This window comes from Ursus maritimus, unplaced genomic scaffold (assembly GCF_017311325.1).
Source record: "Ursus maritimus isolate PB19 unplaced genomic scaffold, ASM1731132v1 scaffold_10, whole genome shotgun sequence".
Classification (NCBI taxonomy): Eukaryota; Metazoa; Chordata; class Mammalia; order Carnivora; family Ursidae; genus Ursus; species Ursus maritimus.
This window is the reverse complement of record NW_024423344.1, coordinates 27,688,707-27,708,283: the sequence shown is the minus strand read 5'-3', so window position 1 is coordinate 27,708,283 and position 19,577 is coordinate 27,688,707. Positions and strand designations below refer to the sequence as shown.

Sequence of the window (19,577 nt, the reverse complement as noted above, 5' to 3'; positions counted from 1 at the left end):
TTTATGGCAGCTATAGCCTTATGAAGTATATTTCCTTTTTTGTAGATTAATTTTAAAAATTTTAATTCTAGTATGGTTAACACAGTTATATTAGTTTCAGGTGTACAATATAGTGATTCAACAATTCTGTACATTACTCAGTGCTTGTCATAAGTGTGCTCTTAATTCCCTTCAACTGTTTCACCCATCCCCTCACTCACCTCCCCTCTGGCAACCATCAGTTTGTTCTCTATAGTTAAGAGTCTGTTTCTTGGTTTGTCTCTTTTTTTGTTTTCCTTTGTTCATTTGTTTCTGAAATTCCACATATGAGTGAAATCATATGATGTTTGTCTTTCTCTGACTTTGCTTGGCATTATACTCTGGCTCCATTCCTGTTGTTGCAACTGGCACAATTTCATTCTATTTTATGGCTGAATAATATTCCATTATATATATACCACATCTTCTTTATCTGTTTATCAGTCGATGGACACTTGGTCTGCTTCCATACTTTGGCCATTATAAATAATGCTGCAATAAATAGAGGGGTATTCAAATATCCCTTTGAATTAGTGTTTTGTATTTTTTTTGGTAAATACCCAGTAGTGCAATTACTGGATCATTGGATTGCTCTATTTTTAACTTTTTGAGGAAGCTCCATACTGTTTTCCAGAGTGGCTGCACCAGTTTGCATTCCCACCAATAGTGCACGAGGGTTTCTGTTTCTCCACATCCTCGCCAACACTTGCTATTGCTTGTGTTTTTGACTTTAGCCATTCTAACAGGTGTGAGGTGATAGCTCAGTGTAGTTTTGATTTGCATTTCCCTGATGCTGAGTGATGTTGAGCATCTTTTCATGTGTCTGTTGACCATCTGTATTTTTTCTTTGGAGAAATGTCTGTTCATGTCTTCTGCCCATTTTTTAATTGGATTATTTGTTTTTGGGTGTTGAGTTGTATCAATTCCTTATATTTTTTAGATACTAACCCTTTATCAGTGCTGTCATTTGCAAATATCTTCTCCCATTTAGGTTGTCTTTTCGTTTTCTTGATTGTTTTCTTTGCTGTGCAGAAGCTTTTTATTTTGATGTAGTCCCAATAGTTTATTTTTGCTTTTTCCCCCTTGCCTCAGGAGATATATCTAGAAAGTTGCTATGCTGATATTGGAGAAATTATTGCCTGTGCTCTCTTCTAGGATTTTTATAGTTTCAGGTCTCATATTTAGGTCCTTAATTCATTTTGAATTTTTCTTTGTGTATGTTGTAAGCCAGGGGTCCAGTTTCATTCTTTTGCATGTAGCTGTCCCATCCTCCCAGCACCATTTTTTGAAGAGGCTGTCTTTTTCCCGTTGCATTTTCTTTCCTCCTTTGTCAAAGACTGACCATATAAACATAGGTTTATTTGTGGACTTTCTATTCTAGTCTGATGTTTTGTGCTAGTACCATACTGTTTTGATTACTATAGCTTTGTGTATAATTCAAAATCTGGAATTGTGATACCTCCAGCTTTTCTTTTCTTTTCCAAGATGGTTTTCACTATTTGAGGTCGTCTTTGGTTCCATATAAATTTAAGGATTATTTGTTCTAGTTCTGTGAAAAATGTTGGTATTTTGGCAGGGATTGCATTATATCTGTAGATTGGGTAGTATGGAAATTTTAGCAATATTTGTTCTCCCAATCCATACATGTGGAGTGACTCCATTTCTTTGTGTTGTCTTCAACTTCTTTCAATGTTTTATAGCTTTCAGAGTACAGATATTTTAACTCCTTGTTTAAGTTTATATTCCTAGGTATCTTATTTTTGGTGCAATTGTAAATGGGATAGTTTTCTTAATTTCTCTTTCTGCTGCTTCATTATTTAGTGTATAGAAATGCAGTAGATGTCTACACGTTGATTTTGTATTCTGCAATTTACTGAATTCATTTATCAGTTCTAGTAATTTTTTGGTGGGTTCTTTATGAATTTCTCTGTATATAGAGTATCATGTCATCTGTAAATATTAAGTTTTACTTCTTCCTTACCAATTTGGATGCCTTTTATATCTTTTTGTTGTCTGATTGCTATGGCTAGGACTTCCAGTACTAGCTTAAATAATAGTGGTGAGAGTGGATATCCCTGTCTTGTTCTTGACCTTAGGGAATATGCTTTTAGTGTTTCCCCTTTGAATATGATGTGAGCTTTGGGATTTTCACATATGGCCTTTATTATGTTGAGGTATATCCTCTCTAAACCTACTTTGTTCAGGGTTTTTACCATGAATGGATGTTGTACTTTGTCAAATGCTTTTTCTGCATCTATTGAAATGATCGTAAGGTTTTTATCCCATCTTTTGTTGGTGTGATGTATCACGTTGATTGACTTGGGAATGCTGAACCACCCTTGCATCGCAGGGATAAATCCTACTTGATCATGGTGAATGATTTTTTTTTTAATGTATCATTGGATTCAGTTTGCTAATAAATTGTTGAGGATTTTTGCATTTGGTTCATCAGAGATATTGGCCTATCATTCTCTCTTTTGGTATCAGAGTAATGCTGGCTTCATAGAATGAATTTGGAAGCTTTTCTTCCTCTTCTAATTTTTGGAATATTTTGAGAAGACTAGGTATCAACTTTTCTTTAAATGCTTGGTAGAATTCACCTGTGCAGCTGTCTAGCCCTGGACTTTTGTTCACTGGGAGTTTTTTTGTTTTGTTTTGTTTGTTTGATTACCGATTCAGTTTCAGTGCTGGTAATCAGTCTTTTCAAATTTTCTATTTTTTTCCTGATTTAGTTTTGGGAGGTTCTATGTATCTAGGAATTTATCCATGTCTTCTAGGTTGTCCAATTTGTTGGCATGTAATTTTTCATAGTATTCTCTTATAGTCTTTTGTATTTCTGTGTTGTTGGTTGTTATTTCTCCCCTTTCATTTCTGATTCTATTTATTTGAGTCCTCTTTTCTTTTTTTAATGAGTGTGGCTAAAGGTTTATTGTTGTTGTTGTTGTTGATCTTTTCAAACAACCAGCCCTTGGTTTCATTGATCTGTTCTATTGTTTTTTTTAGTTTCTATTTTGGCTATTTCTGCTCTAATCTTCATTATTTCCACAGAGTGTGTTTCTTTATAAACCTTGACAGTCAGAATTACGCCTCGATCCGTGGGCTGAAGAATGGACGTTGTGTCAGCAGGCAGGAAGTAACACTGTTCTTGTATGTCTCCATCAGAGCTTTGGGTGAGCAGGCGCACTGCCATGAGCAGTCATATCTTGAAATGAATCTTTTTTTCTGAGCAGTAGGCCTTAACAGAGGGGTTAAAATATTTAGTAAACCACGTTGTAAACAGAGGTGGTCTGGGCTTGTTCTTCCATTTATAAAGCGTAGGCAGAGTAGATTTAGCATAATTCTTAAGGGTGCAAGGATTTTCAGAATGGTCAATGAGCATCGGCCTCAACTTCAAGTCCCCAACTGCATTAGCCCCCAAGTCTGTCTTTGAAGCTGTGAAACCAGGCCTTGACTTCTCCTCTCTTTCTCTTATGAGAGTCCTAGATGGCATCTTCTTCCGATAGACGGCTGTTTTGTCTGCACTGAAAATACAGTGTTCAGCGGAGCTACCCTCGTTACTTGTCTGAGCCGGATCTTCTGGAGAGCTTGCTGCCGCTTCTACATCAGCACTTGCTGCGTCACCTCGTAGTTTATGTTATGGAGACGGCTTCTTTCCTTAAATCTCATGAACCGACCTCTGTCAGCTGCAAACTAATTCTGCAGCTTCCTCACTTTCCTCAGCCTTCCTAGAATTGAAGAGTTAGGGCCTCGCTCTAGATTAGCTCTGGCTTAAGGGAATGTTGTGGTTGGCTTGATCCTCTGTCCAGACCACTCAAACTTTCTCTGTATCAGCAATAAAACTGCTTGGCTTTACCATTCGTATGTCCGCTGGGTTTCAATTTTCGTCAAGAACTTTTCTTTTGCATTCACAACTTAGCTATTTGGCACAAGAGACCTAGCTTTCGGATTGTCTTGGCTTTTGACATGGCTCCCTTACTAAGTGTAATCCTTTCTGGCTTTTGACTTAAAGTGAGAGACATGCAGCTCTTCACTTGAACACTTAGAAGCCATTGTAGGGTTGTTGGTTTAGCCAAATTTCAATATTCTTGCATCTCAGGGAATAGGGAGGGAGATGGGGGAATGGCCAGTCGGTGAAGCAGTCAGAACACAGGTAACATTTATCCTTTAAGTTTGCCATCTTATATGGATGCAGTTTGTGGCACCCCAAAACAGTTACAATAGTAACATCAAAGATCACTGATAACAAACATAATAATAATGAACAGTGTGAAATATTGGGAGAATTACCAAAATGTGACACAGAGACATGAATGAGCAAATGCTGTTGGGAGAATGGTGCCAACAGACTTGCTTGACATGGAGTTGCCCCAAACCTTCAGTTTGTAAAACACAATATCTGCGAAGCACCAGCAAAGTGAAACACAATAAAATGAGGTGTGCCTGTGTAGTTTATTCAGATACTAGTGACAGACTGAATATTCGTGTTAACCTTTTACCATTTTGATATAAAGTTAACCAAGCTGTAAAATGTTAGGCATCTCTAATATCCCTTTATTTTCTCAGTTTCTGAGAAGAAACTGAGTTATGGTAAAATAGTTCTTATGTTTTCAGGATAAAACATCTTTTATTGAGTGCAACAAACAGGGCAGCCATTTTTAGTAAAAGGATTTAAAAAAAATCTCCAAGTAAAACATCCCCAACCCTTACCAAGAAAAAAGACAACTTGTTGCATATCACATTTGTCACGTGGATATTTGTTTGAACAGTCTCGTTTTCTACACAATTACTACCAGCTTTTGTACTTTTGTCATTTCGTTTTCATCACCCTTGATGAAAATGAGCTTATCCAGATGGAAACAAGCTTCTCTATCTACTTTCAAATGTTGGTTTTGATGTGGTATTTAATAAAAGTATTTAAGTATTTTTAAACATAGACAACTGACTTACCCTTGCTGCAATAGGTAAAGGATACGTAAGCCAGCAAGGGGAGTTCTCACATAAGGGCATCTTATTTAACCTCAAAAAAGGAAGGAAGGTCCGACACACGCTACCACGTGGGTGAGCACCGAAGACCTCCTGCTGTGAAAGAAGTGAGACACAGACAGACAAATGCCGTGTGTTTCCATTTCTATTCTAGAGAGCTGGAACAGGCAAATTCAAAGAGGCACAAAGTAGAATAGAGATGACCAGGGGCTGGAAGGAAGGGTGAGGGGAGTTATTTTTTAATGGGTACCTTAAAGTTTTTGGTAGGGATGATGATGAACAATTATAGTGGTGATTAGGGGCATAACTTTGTAAATGTATTTAATGTTGCTGAATTGTACAATTACAGATGGTTTAAATGATAAATATTATGTATCATTTGTGACAGTGAAAAACATTTTGAAAAAGAAGGTAAGAATTCTGACAAGATCTTACAACTGAGAACCAGAAAGTTCTAGCCTCTATTACTGGACCTGATGCCTGTATATGTTCTGGTTCAGCAAATGTGGAAAGTTCCTGTGTGGCCTCCTCTCATTAATTTGGTTCATTCCATTGATAAATATTTATTTAAAAACAAGTCATGGCATATCATTTTAGATAAACTGAGGACTGGAAAGGTGAGTAAGGAAGCCTGTGGGACTGGGAGAAGACAGCCATATTCACATATGATTAAAATACATTAGAAAGGCTGCAGTAGAAATGCAATGAATAGTGGTGGGAACGTTGGAAAGGTGGTTCCTGAGGGGATCAGGGCTTCATAGAAGAGTCAATAATTTATCCGGGTTTGAACTTTGTGAAGGAATTGGTTGCTTTTTGTATTTCAGTAATATGCAGTGCATGATCACTCATATTTTTATGCCTTGGGATCTTGGATCTAAGATATTTGCAGGCTTTTCAAATACTTTGTGGTTTTTTTTCCCCCCCGAAGGGTACCAGTGAACTGGTTCCTGGAGGCATGAAGACATGTTGGTTGGTTCTCTGTTCTGTTTTCTAAAAAGTATATGCAAAACAACTTTGAGAAATAATTCAAAGTAAATGAGACACGTTCAGATCTCTCAAAGAGTTTGTAATCTAATAGGGAGATAAGGTAAAGACAGCTGGGTGGTGTCTTAAGGAACAGTCAATGTGGGATGGCTGTGCAGAGAGCCTGGAGAAGTGACTTCGGGGGGATGGAGCAAAGCTTCATTGGGGAGGTCTTTGCTCTTTCCCCTTAAGGCTTTGTAGAATTGTGGTAACTAGATGTGAATAAGGTCATTTTATTTGGGTAGAAAGGAGCAAAAGCATAAAGGCAGCAAATACTTAGTCCTATTCAGGGAAGCAGTGGAAAAAGCAAGCCCTTGTAACCTGAGGCCAGGTTACAAGGATCTCCAAACTTTCAGTGTTCTGCTTATTCTAGGAGCCCAGGAACCATGATTTGTTACTGGTAGATTTGGAAGAGAAAGGCTAAAGAGTCTTCACACCCATACTCGTACATGGGATGGCAGAGGAAAAGGAGAGCAAAAGTGGTGATCCAGGCACTGGATGGGAATACAGTGAACTTAGAAGCATGACATAGAAGAACAAGTTTGGAGTCAGTCAGCCGTGGGTTCAAATCCTGTAACCAACGTTTACTGTGTAGACTTGGCCAAATTACTCAGAATTGCTGAGCCTCATCTCCTTGTGTGACAAATGCGGATAATAGTGTCTTTATGTGGGATGGTCCTGAGGATTCAAGAGAATGGGGTGACACACATACGTAGACTCCAGATGGCCCCAGGCGATCCCTAGGGTACCTTCTGAATCTGAATGTCTGTGAAATAATTTAGAAGTTTTTCCTGCAAATATAAGTTATTCACGTAATTGAAGTTAAAATATGTAACTCATATATTTCTAGACAATTAATACAATGAATTTCAAGTATCAGTAAAAACACCACTGCCAAAATAGATTCTTCTGGTGCAGAAACTTAGAATTACTCAAATATTTTGGAAGCTGTGTTAACCATTTCAGTCCTGCGCATTGCCATTTCGGCTCAGAACAATGTTTTTAGGAAATGGTGTCTTGTCGGATCTAATCTAAGGTCCGTCTAATTCCTTTTCCTGATCAGAGCTCTGAGTTAGGGTTTTACTCTGTGTGGTGTATCCCTTTGCTAAGGTGACTACCGGCAATATTTGAAAGTGTGAATGCACATTTGAAAATCTCTCCCATGCTTTCCTTTAGAAATAGTCTAGATTGTGGTACCTTGTGTCCCTACTAGACTTTCTGTCTTTAGCCAGTTTATGGAAATCTTTTTCTTCTAATTGTTGTTCAGGCGAACCTCTTAGGTTTTCTGTTTGATGATGACATTATTTGTAAATGAGGTCATCTCCTTTCTGACGGCTGTCTCCTTATTTGTGTCTCCTGACCTAGAGATAAATATGTCAGGATGACGATGGTGGTAGGAATCGATAGATGGTATTGGAAAGTCCTCTAGTGTTTCGGTATTTAATATGATATTGACATTTAGTTTGAATCCCATAGCACCCTTGTTCTATTTTTCCTGTCACCTGGCTCATATTATATAGAAACTTTTGGGAAACTGTCTTTTTCCTATTGAATTCTGAGCTCATTAAGGACAGGGTCTTTTCTTATTCATCTCTATATTTGCAGGATTAGCACTGAGCCTGAACAAAACAAGCAGATATTTATGGGAGGCATATATAAGTAATTTATCAGGGCTCAATAAAAAGATCCTGAAGACAATAATTTCCTATCACTTAGGAAATTATAAACATCTTTTCAGAATTTTGAAGAAGATTCACTGTTAAGCAGTCATCTTAAAAAATTTCATTTAAAATTAGTATCTTGAATACTTGTCTTTTTTGTGATTCTTATGTAAGAAAGCAGGAAGGAGATACAATTTAAAGCTCTATCCTACTTGTAATTAAAAGAAATAGTTTTGAAAGCCTAAATTTTGACTAAATTCTTGGCTCAAGTGTGAATTCTTTAATTCTTTTTCTAACTTGTATGCTTTCCAGCAAACATATAAATAAGTCAATCCAGGAATTAATATTATAAACTAATTGGCTATTTTGTACTTGCCTATGCAGACAAAAAACAAAGGTAATATTTATGTTGATTGTATTTGGATCAAGGTGTTGGTATTTTAAAAACGATATGTACCCTAATGCTGTATAATCCCCCTTTCTTGGTACGTCCCACTTTAGTTTTTATAGATTTCTGTTTGAAGTAATGTTTTGTCTCAATGTCATTCATGTAGACAATCATTTAAAAATGGTGGGATATGAGATGGGACTGAATAATGTGAAAAACACTCCTTATAGGTGAGGTAAGGAATTTCAGAGAATAATTTGCAGAACCTTTATGGCAGAAGTCATATTTATTGAAAAAAATTAATATCTTTGCTATAAAATTTGTAACAGGAATATTTACTGAATGTTTATTTTGATGCATAAACCTGAATATTACATACCAAGTACAAGACAGTAGCACTAGCTTTTCCTTTATTTACATTTTATGAAAATCGTTACGCAGTCCATGTTAAAAGAACTTATGATGGAGAATTGTTACATTAGAAAAATAATATTCTTGATAAAGCATTCTCAAGGAGTCCAATCACATTTTCTGCCTCTTCAATAAGGCAAAAGTCCCTGGAATAGCATATAACTTAATTTACAAAATACAATAAATGTTCAGACACATATTCAAGTTTTCTTTTGGTATGATTTTTCCTCACTGTAAAATTGCTTTTTATTTTTATTTTTATTTTTTTTTTACTAAAACAGAAAGACTTCCAGGAAAATGTTGAATGATTTCAGCTGTACATTACCTATACAACTCTGTAGCCTAGCGACACCCATTGGTACCCCATCATTCACTTTAAATATTTTGCTGGGTTAGCTATTCTCTATTTTAAGATTTTGCCATCATCACGACTGTGGAATCGTTGGTTTTCATAGGAAGCAGACCTGTCACAGTATGAAGCTCTGTTTTAGGGAACTGGCACACAATCACTTTGCCACTCACGGGAGCACGCCACAGATGTAACCGAAGCCGGGCCCACGCCGGACCGGCCCCAGCCTCCGGGGCTCACACTGCACAGCCCAGGCCCCGTCAGGCCGTTTCGTTACCAGAGACTTGTTTGCTCGTCACAGTTAGGTCGTTTTAATTCCTTCAAAGGCACACAGCTTCCACCTTTTCTCCAGCGTCGCTCCCACGCCTGTGAATTCCTGTTTAAACATGCGCGGCAGCCGCATCAGAAGCATTTCGATTTCGTTTGCAGAAATCTGTTAGACAGGAAGAAAGGTCACTTTCGGAAACAAGACTCACCTGAAAGGAGGCAAGGGGTTGGGTTAGGATGCACTTTCCCAGGGAGATAAATGACATTACTTGGCTGTCAAGTAACGTGCTTAGGAGAGGAGCGCCGGTCAAGCACTGGACGGGGCTGTCCCGGTCTCAAGAAGCTGGCGGGTGGGGTGGGGGGGGGGACAGAGGGGCGCGAATTCCCGGCTCACCGTTCCTATGGATGCCTAGCTTACTGGATGGTGCCCTGCCTGAAAAGCACTCCCCACCTTGATGTGAAAGGACATGAGAATGGGCTTTAAGAGGGCGGAGAGCAGGTTCCTCACCACTCCTGGTGCCCTCCTCCTCTTTGACAAAGGGCAGCGCTTTTATCTAACTCAGTGAGGGTCACAGGGCATATGGGTAGATTTCTGGCCACCCTAGCTTCTCTTTCTTTAATTTTCACAGAGACCAGAAGACCATAAAGGTTTAGAAAGAAATGAAAACCCAGAATCTACAACCATGAAAGTCTCAACATCCATTCTTAAAATCCAGGTAGGTTTAAAAAAATCTTTAAGTAATCCCTGCACTCCATATGGGGCTCGAAATTAGGACCCTGAGATCAAGAGTCGCATGCTGTTCCAACTGAGCCAGCCAGGTGCCCTTCCAAGTAGTTTTTTCTTTTTTTAAATTAAAAAAAATTTTAAAAGATTTTATCTGCTTATTTGAGAGAGAGAGATATCAAGAGAGAGCATTGAACAAGGAAGAGAGGGAGAAGCAGGCTCTCCGCTGAGCAGGGAGCACAACATGGGACTTGATCCAAAGACCCTGGGATCATGACCCCAACTGACTGAGCTACCCAGGCACCCCCTCCCCCCGGTAGATTTTTAATGCACTTTTTTTCTTTTACCAATTTTTCTTTATTACATACATTTTTATACCAATAATTCATTTTACCTTAAATAAAAGGCAAATCAACCATAATCCTTCTGCTCTAACATAGCCATTGTTTTTGTTTTCATGTCTTTGTTTCCCAGCCCCATGTGCTTGCATGGGGATCTCATATAGCAAGGTGGCTAAGACCCTGGAACCAGGGGGTCTAACATTTTTGTTTGAATCCTGTATCTACTATTGTTATGAGCTAAATGACTCCAACCAAGATAATTCATCTCTCTAAGCCTCAGCAAATGGGAATAACAACATGTAATAAGGATGTATGAAGACTACTGGCTTAGCATAGATTTGGCACATAGAAATGTTTAATGAATCAGACCTATTATTATTTTTCATGGTACAGTCACTGGATAGATACCATTTTAGAGTCTACACTTTCCATTTAACGTTTAAATGTTAAATTTATTTAACATTTATTTTAAAGAAAGACCAAATAGACCAGGAAGTCAAATCAGCTGTTCATTTAACGTTCACATGGAAAAGATTTCACATGATATATTCAGTATTCCTATTGATATTCCTATTTGCCTATGACAAAAAAAAAAAAACACCACCTTTTGAGGCAGTCCTGAAAGTTGAAATAAATTGCATTCTAAAATTTTTGCGTGAATTATTTTGAAATCTGAATGCATTTTCCCACAAAGCCATGTTAAAGAGATTATTAGATTGCTAGGTCAGCTCACAAAAGCCTATTAAACAGATTATTAAAAGGTTCATGTGATTTTAAAACATTTCATTTCAGTGAGCACTGTGCAGAATGCCTTCACCAGCATCCTCATTGCGTTGTCACAGCACTCCTATGAGATACATAGGGCAAAAATGTTAGGATGCATCTCCATTTTATAGTCAGGAAAACAGAGTGAAGTACAGAGGGTTAAGTGCTTTTTCAAAGACAGAACTGGGAAAGAACCCACTGCTCGTGTCTGGGAACTCGGCATTGGTATGCTTTACGTGCGCCGCGTGATTTCAGCAAGCCGTGGGTGAAGAACCGGGAGTGTAGTGCTTTCTTGAGAAATATCAATCACCTGGGGTTCCTGTTAAAAAACTCAGATTCCTTAGCCTCGTCTCTGGAGACTGATTCAGCTGACCTGGGGTGTAGCTCATATACTCTACTTCTGATAATCACCCCAGGCAATTCTTCAGGTCAGGCATATTTGGGTTAAGAATGGGATTTTAAATCAGACAGGCTTGGATTTTAATCTGGGTTAGGCCAACCTGTGTAACCATGGGCAGATCATTTAATAGCTGTAATTCTCCGTTTCTTCAAGTGTATAATAGAAGTAATCTCTCCGCCTAATCGTGAGGATTATACACAGAATGTAACGCGTGCCCGGCACAAAATGCTGTCTCTCTGTATACACACTAGGCAGTGCTGATAGCACAGGACACTCTGTTACCAAACTTTCTGTGACGGGTGGGCCAAGCTCTGTGCTCCTACGCTACCGCAAACAATACTGAGAAGTGTGTGGTCAAACCCAGTTTTCACTTGGTCCAGAGGCAGTTTTCTGAAGCCAAGTTATCCCCTTAACCTCCTTTCTTTCCTTCGTAGGAGGATGGCACAGGGCGTCTACGGTAGGCTCCGGTCTCCAGTCCATTCAGGTGATACCCCTGAGACGAGGCGTCTTTCCCAGATCAGACGGAGCCATGCAGAAGCAGACAGACCCCCAGGTTCACAGCCAGCCATCACAGGTTTGTTTTCAGGACAGCCCTCACCTCCCTTGAAAAAGTAGGGAAAGGAGCTTTGTGGTGTTCATTAGGAAGGAGAGAAAAAGCTAAATTCTTGAGAGTATAATAAAGGTCTGATATAAAGCTAATACCTGTGTAGGAGGCCAGCTAGGGTCAGGGCAGGCAGTGCCCCCTGGCAGCCCTGTAGCTGATTAGAAGTCTGACAACTCGTAATTCGTGAACACCTTGTCCTCGCCAGACTTCTGTAAACTACTTGTTAATTCTCGCTGTACTCTCATAAGACGGAGTAATTTACAAATGAAGCTGAGGTCCGGATAGATGAGGTACGGTCTGCAGGGTAACCCCGGCACTGAGTGTGGAGCTGGGCTGCAGATCCAGACTCCTTGGCCTTGTTCTCGAACACTGATGCCAACTGCCACAGGGGGCGGGGGACTGTGGAGTGAGCACTGGAAACAGCCCTCTTGGTCACTGTCTCCCTGTTGGGGGAAGGGACCCATGGGGAAGGGGTCTGTGTACTGGAGGGCAGGTCTGTGATGAGTAAGACCTCAGGGTGATATCAGCATCAGTAACAAACGGAGAATTCCCAACTCATACACATTGCAGTGCTAATACTTGGGTGCCCCCACAGAAACCCTTCACCAAAACAGCAAGCAAATCGTGGGGAATCTTGTTTTCCTTGATGTCTTTTGACCCGAGGCTACACTTGAACCACGGAGGAAGCTGGGTAGCATGCTGGAGGAGAGAGGGAGCTACCCCTTGCTGAGCCCTCACTGTGGGCCAGGCACAGAGTATGCAATTCATATGCATTATCTCATCAGAAAGCTCTTCAGGCCAGCAAACACACTCCTCACTTGCTGGAAGAAAGAAATGTTGAGGGAAAACATCTGGAATCCAGTCATGGAATGACCATTAACCAGCTTCATCATCTTGTGTGAATCTCTTAATTTCTTTGGGTGTTCCCTCATTCGTAAGACAAGGGCATGGGAAAGAAGCTCACTGAATGTTCTAAGAGCTTGGATTTGAGTGCTGGCCCCGCCATCTGATAGCACTGGTCTTTGGGCTAGCTGTTGAAGATTCATCTGACCACTAGGTTGTGGGCAAAGATCTCAAGCTGAGAGAATGTGATCGATCTCCTGTGCACTTTCAAGCACAAAACAAATGGCGACCAATACTCAGTAGTGCTTGCTGTGTGCCGGATGCTGTCGTGAGGGCTTTTCATATAGTAAGTCATTTAATACACATGGTAACCCCTAAAAACCCATTTTATAGAGGGTAAAACTGAGCCACAAAGATGTTAAATAAGTCGCCCAAGGTCCCACAAATAAGAAGTAGTGAAACTGGGATTTGAAATTTTTATGATTACTTAGTTTGGATGACCAATTAGCCATTCCTTGGATTTTGACAGAGACAGAAATTAGTATAATGGAAATCAGTGTCCTGAAAAGTAGTTAACGCTTGGTTGCCGTTGGTAGTGCAAGGTAACTGCCTGAGTGTGGACAGGGATATGTCACGATTATAGAACAGACCACCTCAGATGAACTCCTATCTGAAATCTCCATTTAATAAGGCTCTAAGATGAATTCTAGAGCATTTCCTTAAAGATGTTTTGTATCTCATGCCAGAAGAAAGATCAAGGAGAAACTGCTTTCAAGTTAGTTTGATGGTTTTTAAAACTTTCTCTACCCTGACAAAATAACTTTGATGATATGTCACATTTTGGGATTTTCGAGACAAAGAGAGAATTTGTCTTTTTTTTTAACCCTATGGCCAAAGAATTTTTACTTTACAAATATTTTCATTTACTTTAATTCTGTTTTCTCCTCCTCCTAAATAATTTTTCAGCTCTATGTCATTTTGCCTTGGCAATATCCTGTGTCTTCCTACTGATAATTTCTTGGTTTTGAGATCTGAAAGAGTCATGGAGTCACCACATAAAACAAAGCAGCTAGACCTCACTGGCCGAGCTCAGGGTGAAATGTACCCATTCTGTCATCAGCTGTGTGGGGTTCCCGTCCCCAAATCCATTCTGAGGTCAGGGCTTCTCTCTAAGCGCCTGTCTGTCCTAGATGGAAGCCACTGGGGGCCAGGGAAGGATGTGCTCACGCAGCTGGTGAGTGAGGGGCTAGAACTTGGTGCAGGGCTTTCAATGCCAAATCCAGCCCTGCTTTCACAGCACAGGGGCGCTGTGAGCAGAATCAAATACACGTGGTTAAGAGACTTCTGGTGGCACTGCCATCTAGGTTAGAGACATGTGCTGTGCTTGTACAATCTCATTCAGCCATACACCATGTATTTGGTGCTCTAGAAAGAAGGGAAGATCGTCCTAGATGGGATGCTTTTATTTCCCGCTTACTCAGCTAGCTTTTGTTCCAGGAAATTGGTGGTCTGTATATTTTCAATCTTTGATGTTGTCAGTGGATCCCTGGCCACTTCTGTTTTGTTTAACATTTTCTAAGTCTGACATCTGTTCTTTTAGAAAGGATTGATTTGTTCTAATTGAGGGGAAAAAAAAAAGATGAGAAGGAATAAAGGCTCCGTGTAACCAAGGGGCTTGTGTGCTGGTAACACTGCAGAGGTAATTTGTAAGATCTGCTTGATTTATTTTCTGATTTGCTGACTCCAGCCCAAGCCCACTGCCTCCTTGCCAGGCCTCTAAGCATGTATATAAATTGACACAAGCAGACATAAATCAATTTTATTATGGGGATGGTTGGCTCCATGTCCCATATCAGTCAGGCAAGAGAAGCAGAGTGATGAGGGGTTCTTGTTTGAGGCACTGAAAAGACCTGGCATAGGCTTTGTCAAGGCTGGAGAGTCAGAGAAGCCAATTGCAAAACCAGATTTCCTTCCATAGGATAAACTGACTGTTGGCTTTTAGTGCACACTGAAGCCTTGTTCATTCTTCATATCCCTGCACAATGCATGGCATCAGCACACAGACACCTTGCAGGAAACTTTTGCAGAGAGAAATGTGGAATACGGATGGAGAGGGAAAGGAAGGGAGGGAGGAATAAGGAAAGAAGCTAAATAAGTGAGGAATCAGGAAGACAGAGGTAAAGAACTAGAAAGAAGAGGAACAGGGAGGGAGGGAAGGAGGAAAAGAAAGAAGAAGATAAATAGAAGGAAAGAATTAGGATAAAAAGAAGGATCTGGATGAAAAATGAGAGACGGAGAGAAAGGAGGGGAGAAGGGGGGAAGTGGGGTGGCGTTGGCGACAGTACCCCAGAGGGAGGTGTGAGAGTGAGCACATACTCAAGGGATACCTCCTGGTAAACATGGCTCACACGGACTTTGCCCTTTTCCAGGGTCTGTCCCACTGAAGATCTGCCCACCCAGTAATAGCACTTCTTTAGTTCATGTCTGATTATCCAGTTATTTCATAAATATTCTAGCATTTCCTCGATTAGACTACAAACTTTCTGAGAGCAGTGTTCTTTCTTAGGTTTCTTTTGTGCTCCAGACATCCCCTGTTTGTTCCTGGTCCCTGGGACAGTGCTGGGTTCACGAAAAGCAGTGAATTACCCCAGCATTCACTGGGTGCCTGGTAACCATGTCAGTTTCTCTTGCTGTGTGTGAGCAACTTCCTTTTTATTCTTTATGTAGCTAAATGGAACTATTGTTTACCTCCAATGCTTCATTTATCATGTGCTTTCCAGAGGTGTTGTCATATCTGAAAAACACATTCATTATAGCCTAAGCAACAGAAAACTCACTCACTCATTAACATACTATGACAGCTGGCGATTTAGGAGAACAGTGGAATATAGATAATACCGAAGATTTTTCAGACTTGTGGGGAGGGACCTTACAACCCCACTGAGAACATTTCACCTGCCCTTCCTGCCTAACCAGAGTCTAGGAAAGCATGCTCTCCAGTTATGGCCAATTTGAATCTCCTTGGAACTGACCAGATATTTTAATTTTGTGTTTCCAGAGGTATGCTTTTAGTACAGACATGCAAATGGCTTGCCTCTCTGGTGGGAGACGAATGCGTGCCCATGAGCACCCAAGCCCGTCGTGAACAGTGGTATCATGGCAGGTCTTTGTAAATCCTCCAGTATCAGCGGCCATGTCATGTTGAGTCTGGTTTTCAGAATCAAATCTTCTACTTGGTGGGCCTAGGGAGGGCTATACATATGTAGAGGGGGCAGCCACACATGCTTGGGAGAACTTATGTCCTGAAGAATACATAAACTGGGGAAAGAGCAGAAGAATCCCTCCTCTTGACTGTAACACAGCAAATACTCCTCTGCTAATGATCAAGTTGGGACTTTCTTGCTGCTTAGGGTCCGCGAGTAGTTTTGAAGGGCTTGGGCTGACCTGGGGGGAACCTCTCTGTATTGATCGGATAGTGCTGCCTGTTTTGAAGAGTTTACTGCCTGCACCCAGGGCACAGTTTTTGACTCGGCAAAGTTTTAGGAAGTCCTCTTCCCCTACCACCCTTCCTCTGCCTTCCTCTGCGTGAGGCTTGGTGATGTGGTCATCCGATCACATTCTGCTACAAGAGGGCTCAGTGAATGAGACTGGGTGGTTTAGAAGAGGCTGAGAAGAGAAAAATATGCAAATATCATTATCAAGAGCTGGAATAACGTTTAACTGGACAATGGCCTATTACTGGGCTACACAGTTTTAGGAGCCATGTGCAATTCACATGCCCAGCATAATTTAATTCCTGGCTCTCCTTCCATTTCTAATCATTCTTATACTCATATGTGGCCTTTGGGGAAATCCTAATAAAATCAGCTCCATTACAGGCTGGATTGATTGAGCCTGCTTTCCTTGCTCTCGTCAGCACTGGGACAGGCAGAATCTAAATGTTATTCTACAGTTGTCGTAATGGTGATGTTGTCCGATGTCAAACTGTGCTGTTCTAACTGGAATTTCAAGAAAACCTTCCCTACTAGTATCAGGAAGCCCTCCGTGTCCTGGAGGCTAGACTGAATCCATTGCCTTAGTGCAACATTAACTGAAACTTGGTGGAGGCCTGGTGACACGCAAGTCCTTCTGATTAACGGGAGGCAGGCGCCCCAGGCTGCTGCACTGGAGCCTCAGCGTCAGCGGGCTGTGGTGGCTGCAGGGTGCTGAGCCTTCTGGCAGCTGATACAGGGACAAGGCCCTGGTGGGCACTTCAAGGGCAGACCTCTCATTATTTTGTTTTCTGCCTAAAGCCCTGAGGATATGGAATTCTAGTATAGAGCAATAACTTGGTCTCTGGATTAAAAAGTCTAAATATCCTTTCAGCCTCACTGGGATGGAAAGAATATTTGGTCTAATCGCTGGCACCTAGGAGTTTTAGAGCACTTTTTCTATATAGTTCTTACTTTAGGCATGAGGAAACAGTGTGACAGCTCTACTGAGCATTTCATTCAGGAGATGGAGGGCTGTCTGGGGAAGACCCCGTGTGTTTCCTCTGTGAAGGAAATACTTTCTTCATTATCTTCTAAAATAAAAGTACCAGTCTGAGATAAAATGGAATTTCCTTTAACTGAATCCCTTCCGGAAAGGCCGATCATCTAATGGCCAGAGACCAGGTGTGAGAATTCTCTCCTCAGAGATTACTGAGGGACACCACACAAATTTTGCCTGAACAAATGGAGGATGGGACACTCTGTCCTGAGAGTAAGAATAGAACAAGATAATTCATAATTTATGACCCCCGCCAGATGATTTTACAACCCCCACCCCACACACACAAACTCATGTATATACTAAAACAACAACTGCTTCCCAACAAAGGCTTCCCACTTGGGATTTCCAGGAGGGGAAGGAAAGCAATGTCAACAATACAAGGGAAGGATAACAGCAACAACAGGAATAGTTTCTTGAGGTTACTCTGTGCCAAGCCACACTAGTGAAAGCAGTATTTCAATTTAATCTTTCAGGCAAAGGAAGGGCTGATATTAAGAATGAAATAAAGCAAAGAAGCCCTTCAAGAAAGCTTAATTTCAACAAAGTAACACCGTACAGCTCACCCTTCTCATTTTATCTGAGTTAATAAGCATATTCTATCCCTCCCTGTCAGTGACACAGGAGGCCACAAAGAAGGTAATAACATGAGTGTAAACTTTCAGAATCTTATAATCTCCTCATCCCCTTTCACTCCGTTTTAGTCTACCCGATTACCAGCTGCAAGAGAAGAAAAGGGCACGAATCTCTGTGACTGAAGAATACTTTTTGTTCCCAACGATTCTCTCAGAGGGGAAGTATAAGAGCCATTAGAAAGGTTAAGCAGTTGTGGGATCATGAGTTGGTAAGATCATTTGACGCAAATTGAGAGCACAGTGTAGTCATTTAACTGATACCGACCACTGAAGATTTAGAATGGCTTGTATGTGTGTAGCCAGGGTCACGGAACCGGGGGCCGGGGGCCTGGTCCTACACATTCCATGCACTTTGCTGCATTCTATACAGGAGCTTATTTCCATTTTCCCTCCCAGCAGGACCTTTAACAAGCTACTCAGTGGCGGGCTTCAATTCTCTGCTTCTGGCTCCACCCCTTTCCAAGGCTTCCCCCAGCAATACTGCTTAATGACATGGCTTTATTTCAACAGGGGCCCCTCTCATTGTTCACCGGAATTTGATACATAAATTGATACACACATTGAGCTCCTTTGTCCTTTCTCTTTTAGAACACAAATACTGCAGTGGGTTAGGAGCATAGCTAATTTGCAGACAAGGCAAAATGAGCCTCAACAGAAATGAAGAGTGCTGTCCTGACTCTGGGTGTCACCCTGGGGGGCACCGCTGAGAATAACTCTGCGGTCGTTTTTTTTTCCATTTAGAGAATAATGCTGAAAAACAACCATTAATACCATTTTCTTGAGAGTTGTATCAGATCTTTGTGTTATTTGAGGTGATTTTCCCTCTATCGTGTGGAGTCCTTACCACAGAATCCTGTGAGAATATGGTCTCAGGATAATGCCCCATTAGCCACCCTGACCCGATTTCTCCCTGTTTGGGGAACTTTCAGGCCAACCTGTAATTTTCAGTCCCTCATATGCTTTTCAGAGTAATTTGGCATCTGCTGAAAGTCATTGTCATTTTAGATAACTGCTCTTCTTTCTATAAAGACAAAAGCAAGTGAAAAGAAGACCGCTATCTGCCCAAAACGGAGGTCCTTGTGGAGAAGTACTGATAAATCTCCAAACGCTGCTACATCCCCGTGCGGCTCACGCACGGTCCGCCTGCAGCCGGCGGTCAACATGCTAGATCTTGGCAATGCGAGTCCCCTGGAGAAAGAGAAGTTACCTTGGAGTCCAGCTGCTGCATGTATGACCAAAGATACTCTATATTGGCTCCAAAAGGATGGACGTGAAGAAATGTGGATATGATGCCTGAAGTAAAGAGACAAACATTGGACATTACTGAAAGGCAAGTAAGAGTCTGAGTCAAATAATGTCACCTAGCGCCACTAATGCTTCCATCAGCCTGCGTTATGGTCTCACCATTTTTAACAGTACTCAACAAGCACTCAGTAACAGTCCATTCTGAAGATGGTCATAGTAACGTGGCAAACAGAACACTCTAGCTCCTGGAATGATAGTAGTTAGAAAAACTAGACTCAGAGATAATATATAGATGAATAAAGGTATTTCTAAACAAAGACTCTTGGAAGCATTTCAACTACCAATTTTATGCTTGATTTACCAATATAAAATTATAGTTATTGGGAGGAT

At 40.9% G+C, this 19,577-nt stretch overlaps 1 protein-coding gene across 4 annotated transcripts in view; it reads right to left on the bottom strand.

Moving 5' to 3' along the window:
* Nucleotides 1-8,456: 8,456 nt before the first annotated feature.
* The window catches only part of ENOX1 (ecto-NOX disulfide-thiol exchanger 1), a 541,200-nt gene continuing 530,079 nt past the window's right edge, over nt 8,457-19,577 (bottom strand). For all 4 annotated transcript variants that reach the window (XM_040623096.1, XM_040623115.1, XM_040623105.1 and 1 more), the window contains 2 exons: nt 19,150-19,235; nt 8,457-9,266 (listed from right to left, as the gene is read on the bottom strand). In XM_040623096.1, the coding sequence (XP_040479030.1) occupies nt 9,135-9,266; nt 19,150-19,235 (218 nt within the window). In that variant the 3' untranslated portion in view covers nt 8,457-9,134. The remainder of the gene's footprint in view (nt 9,267-19,149; nt 19,236-19,577) is intronic.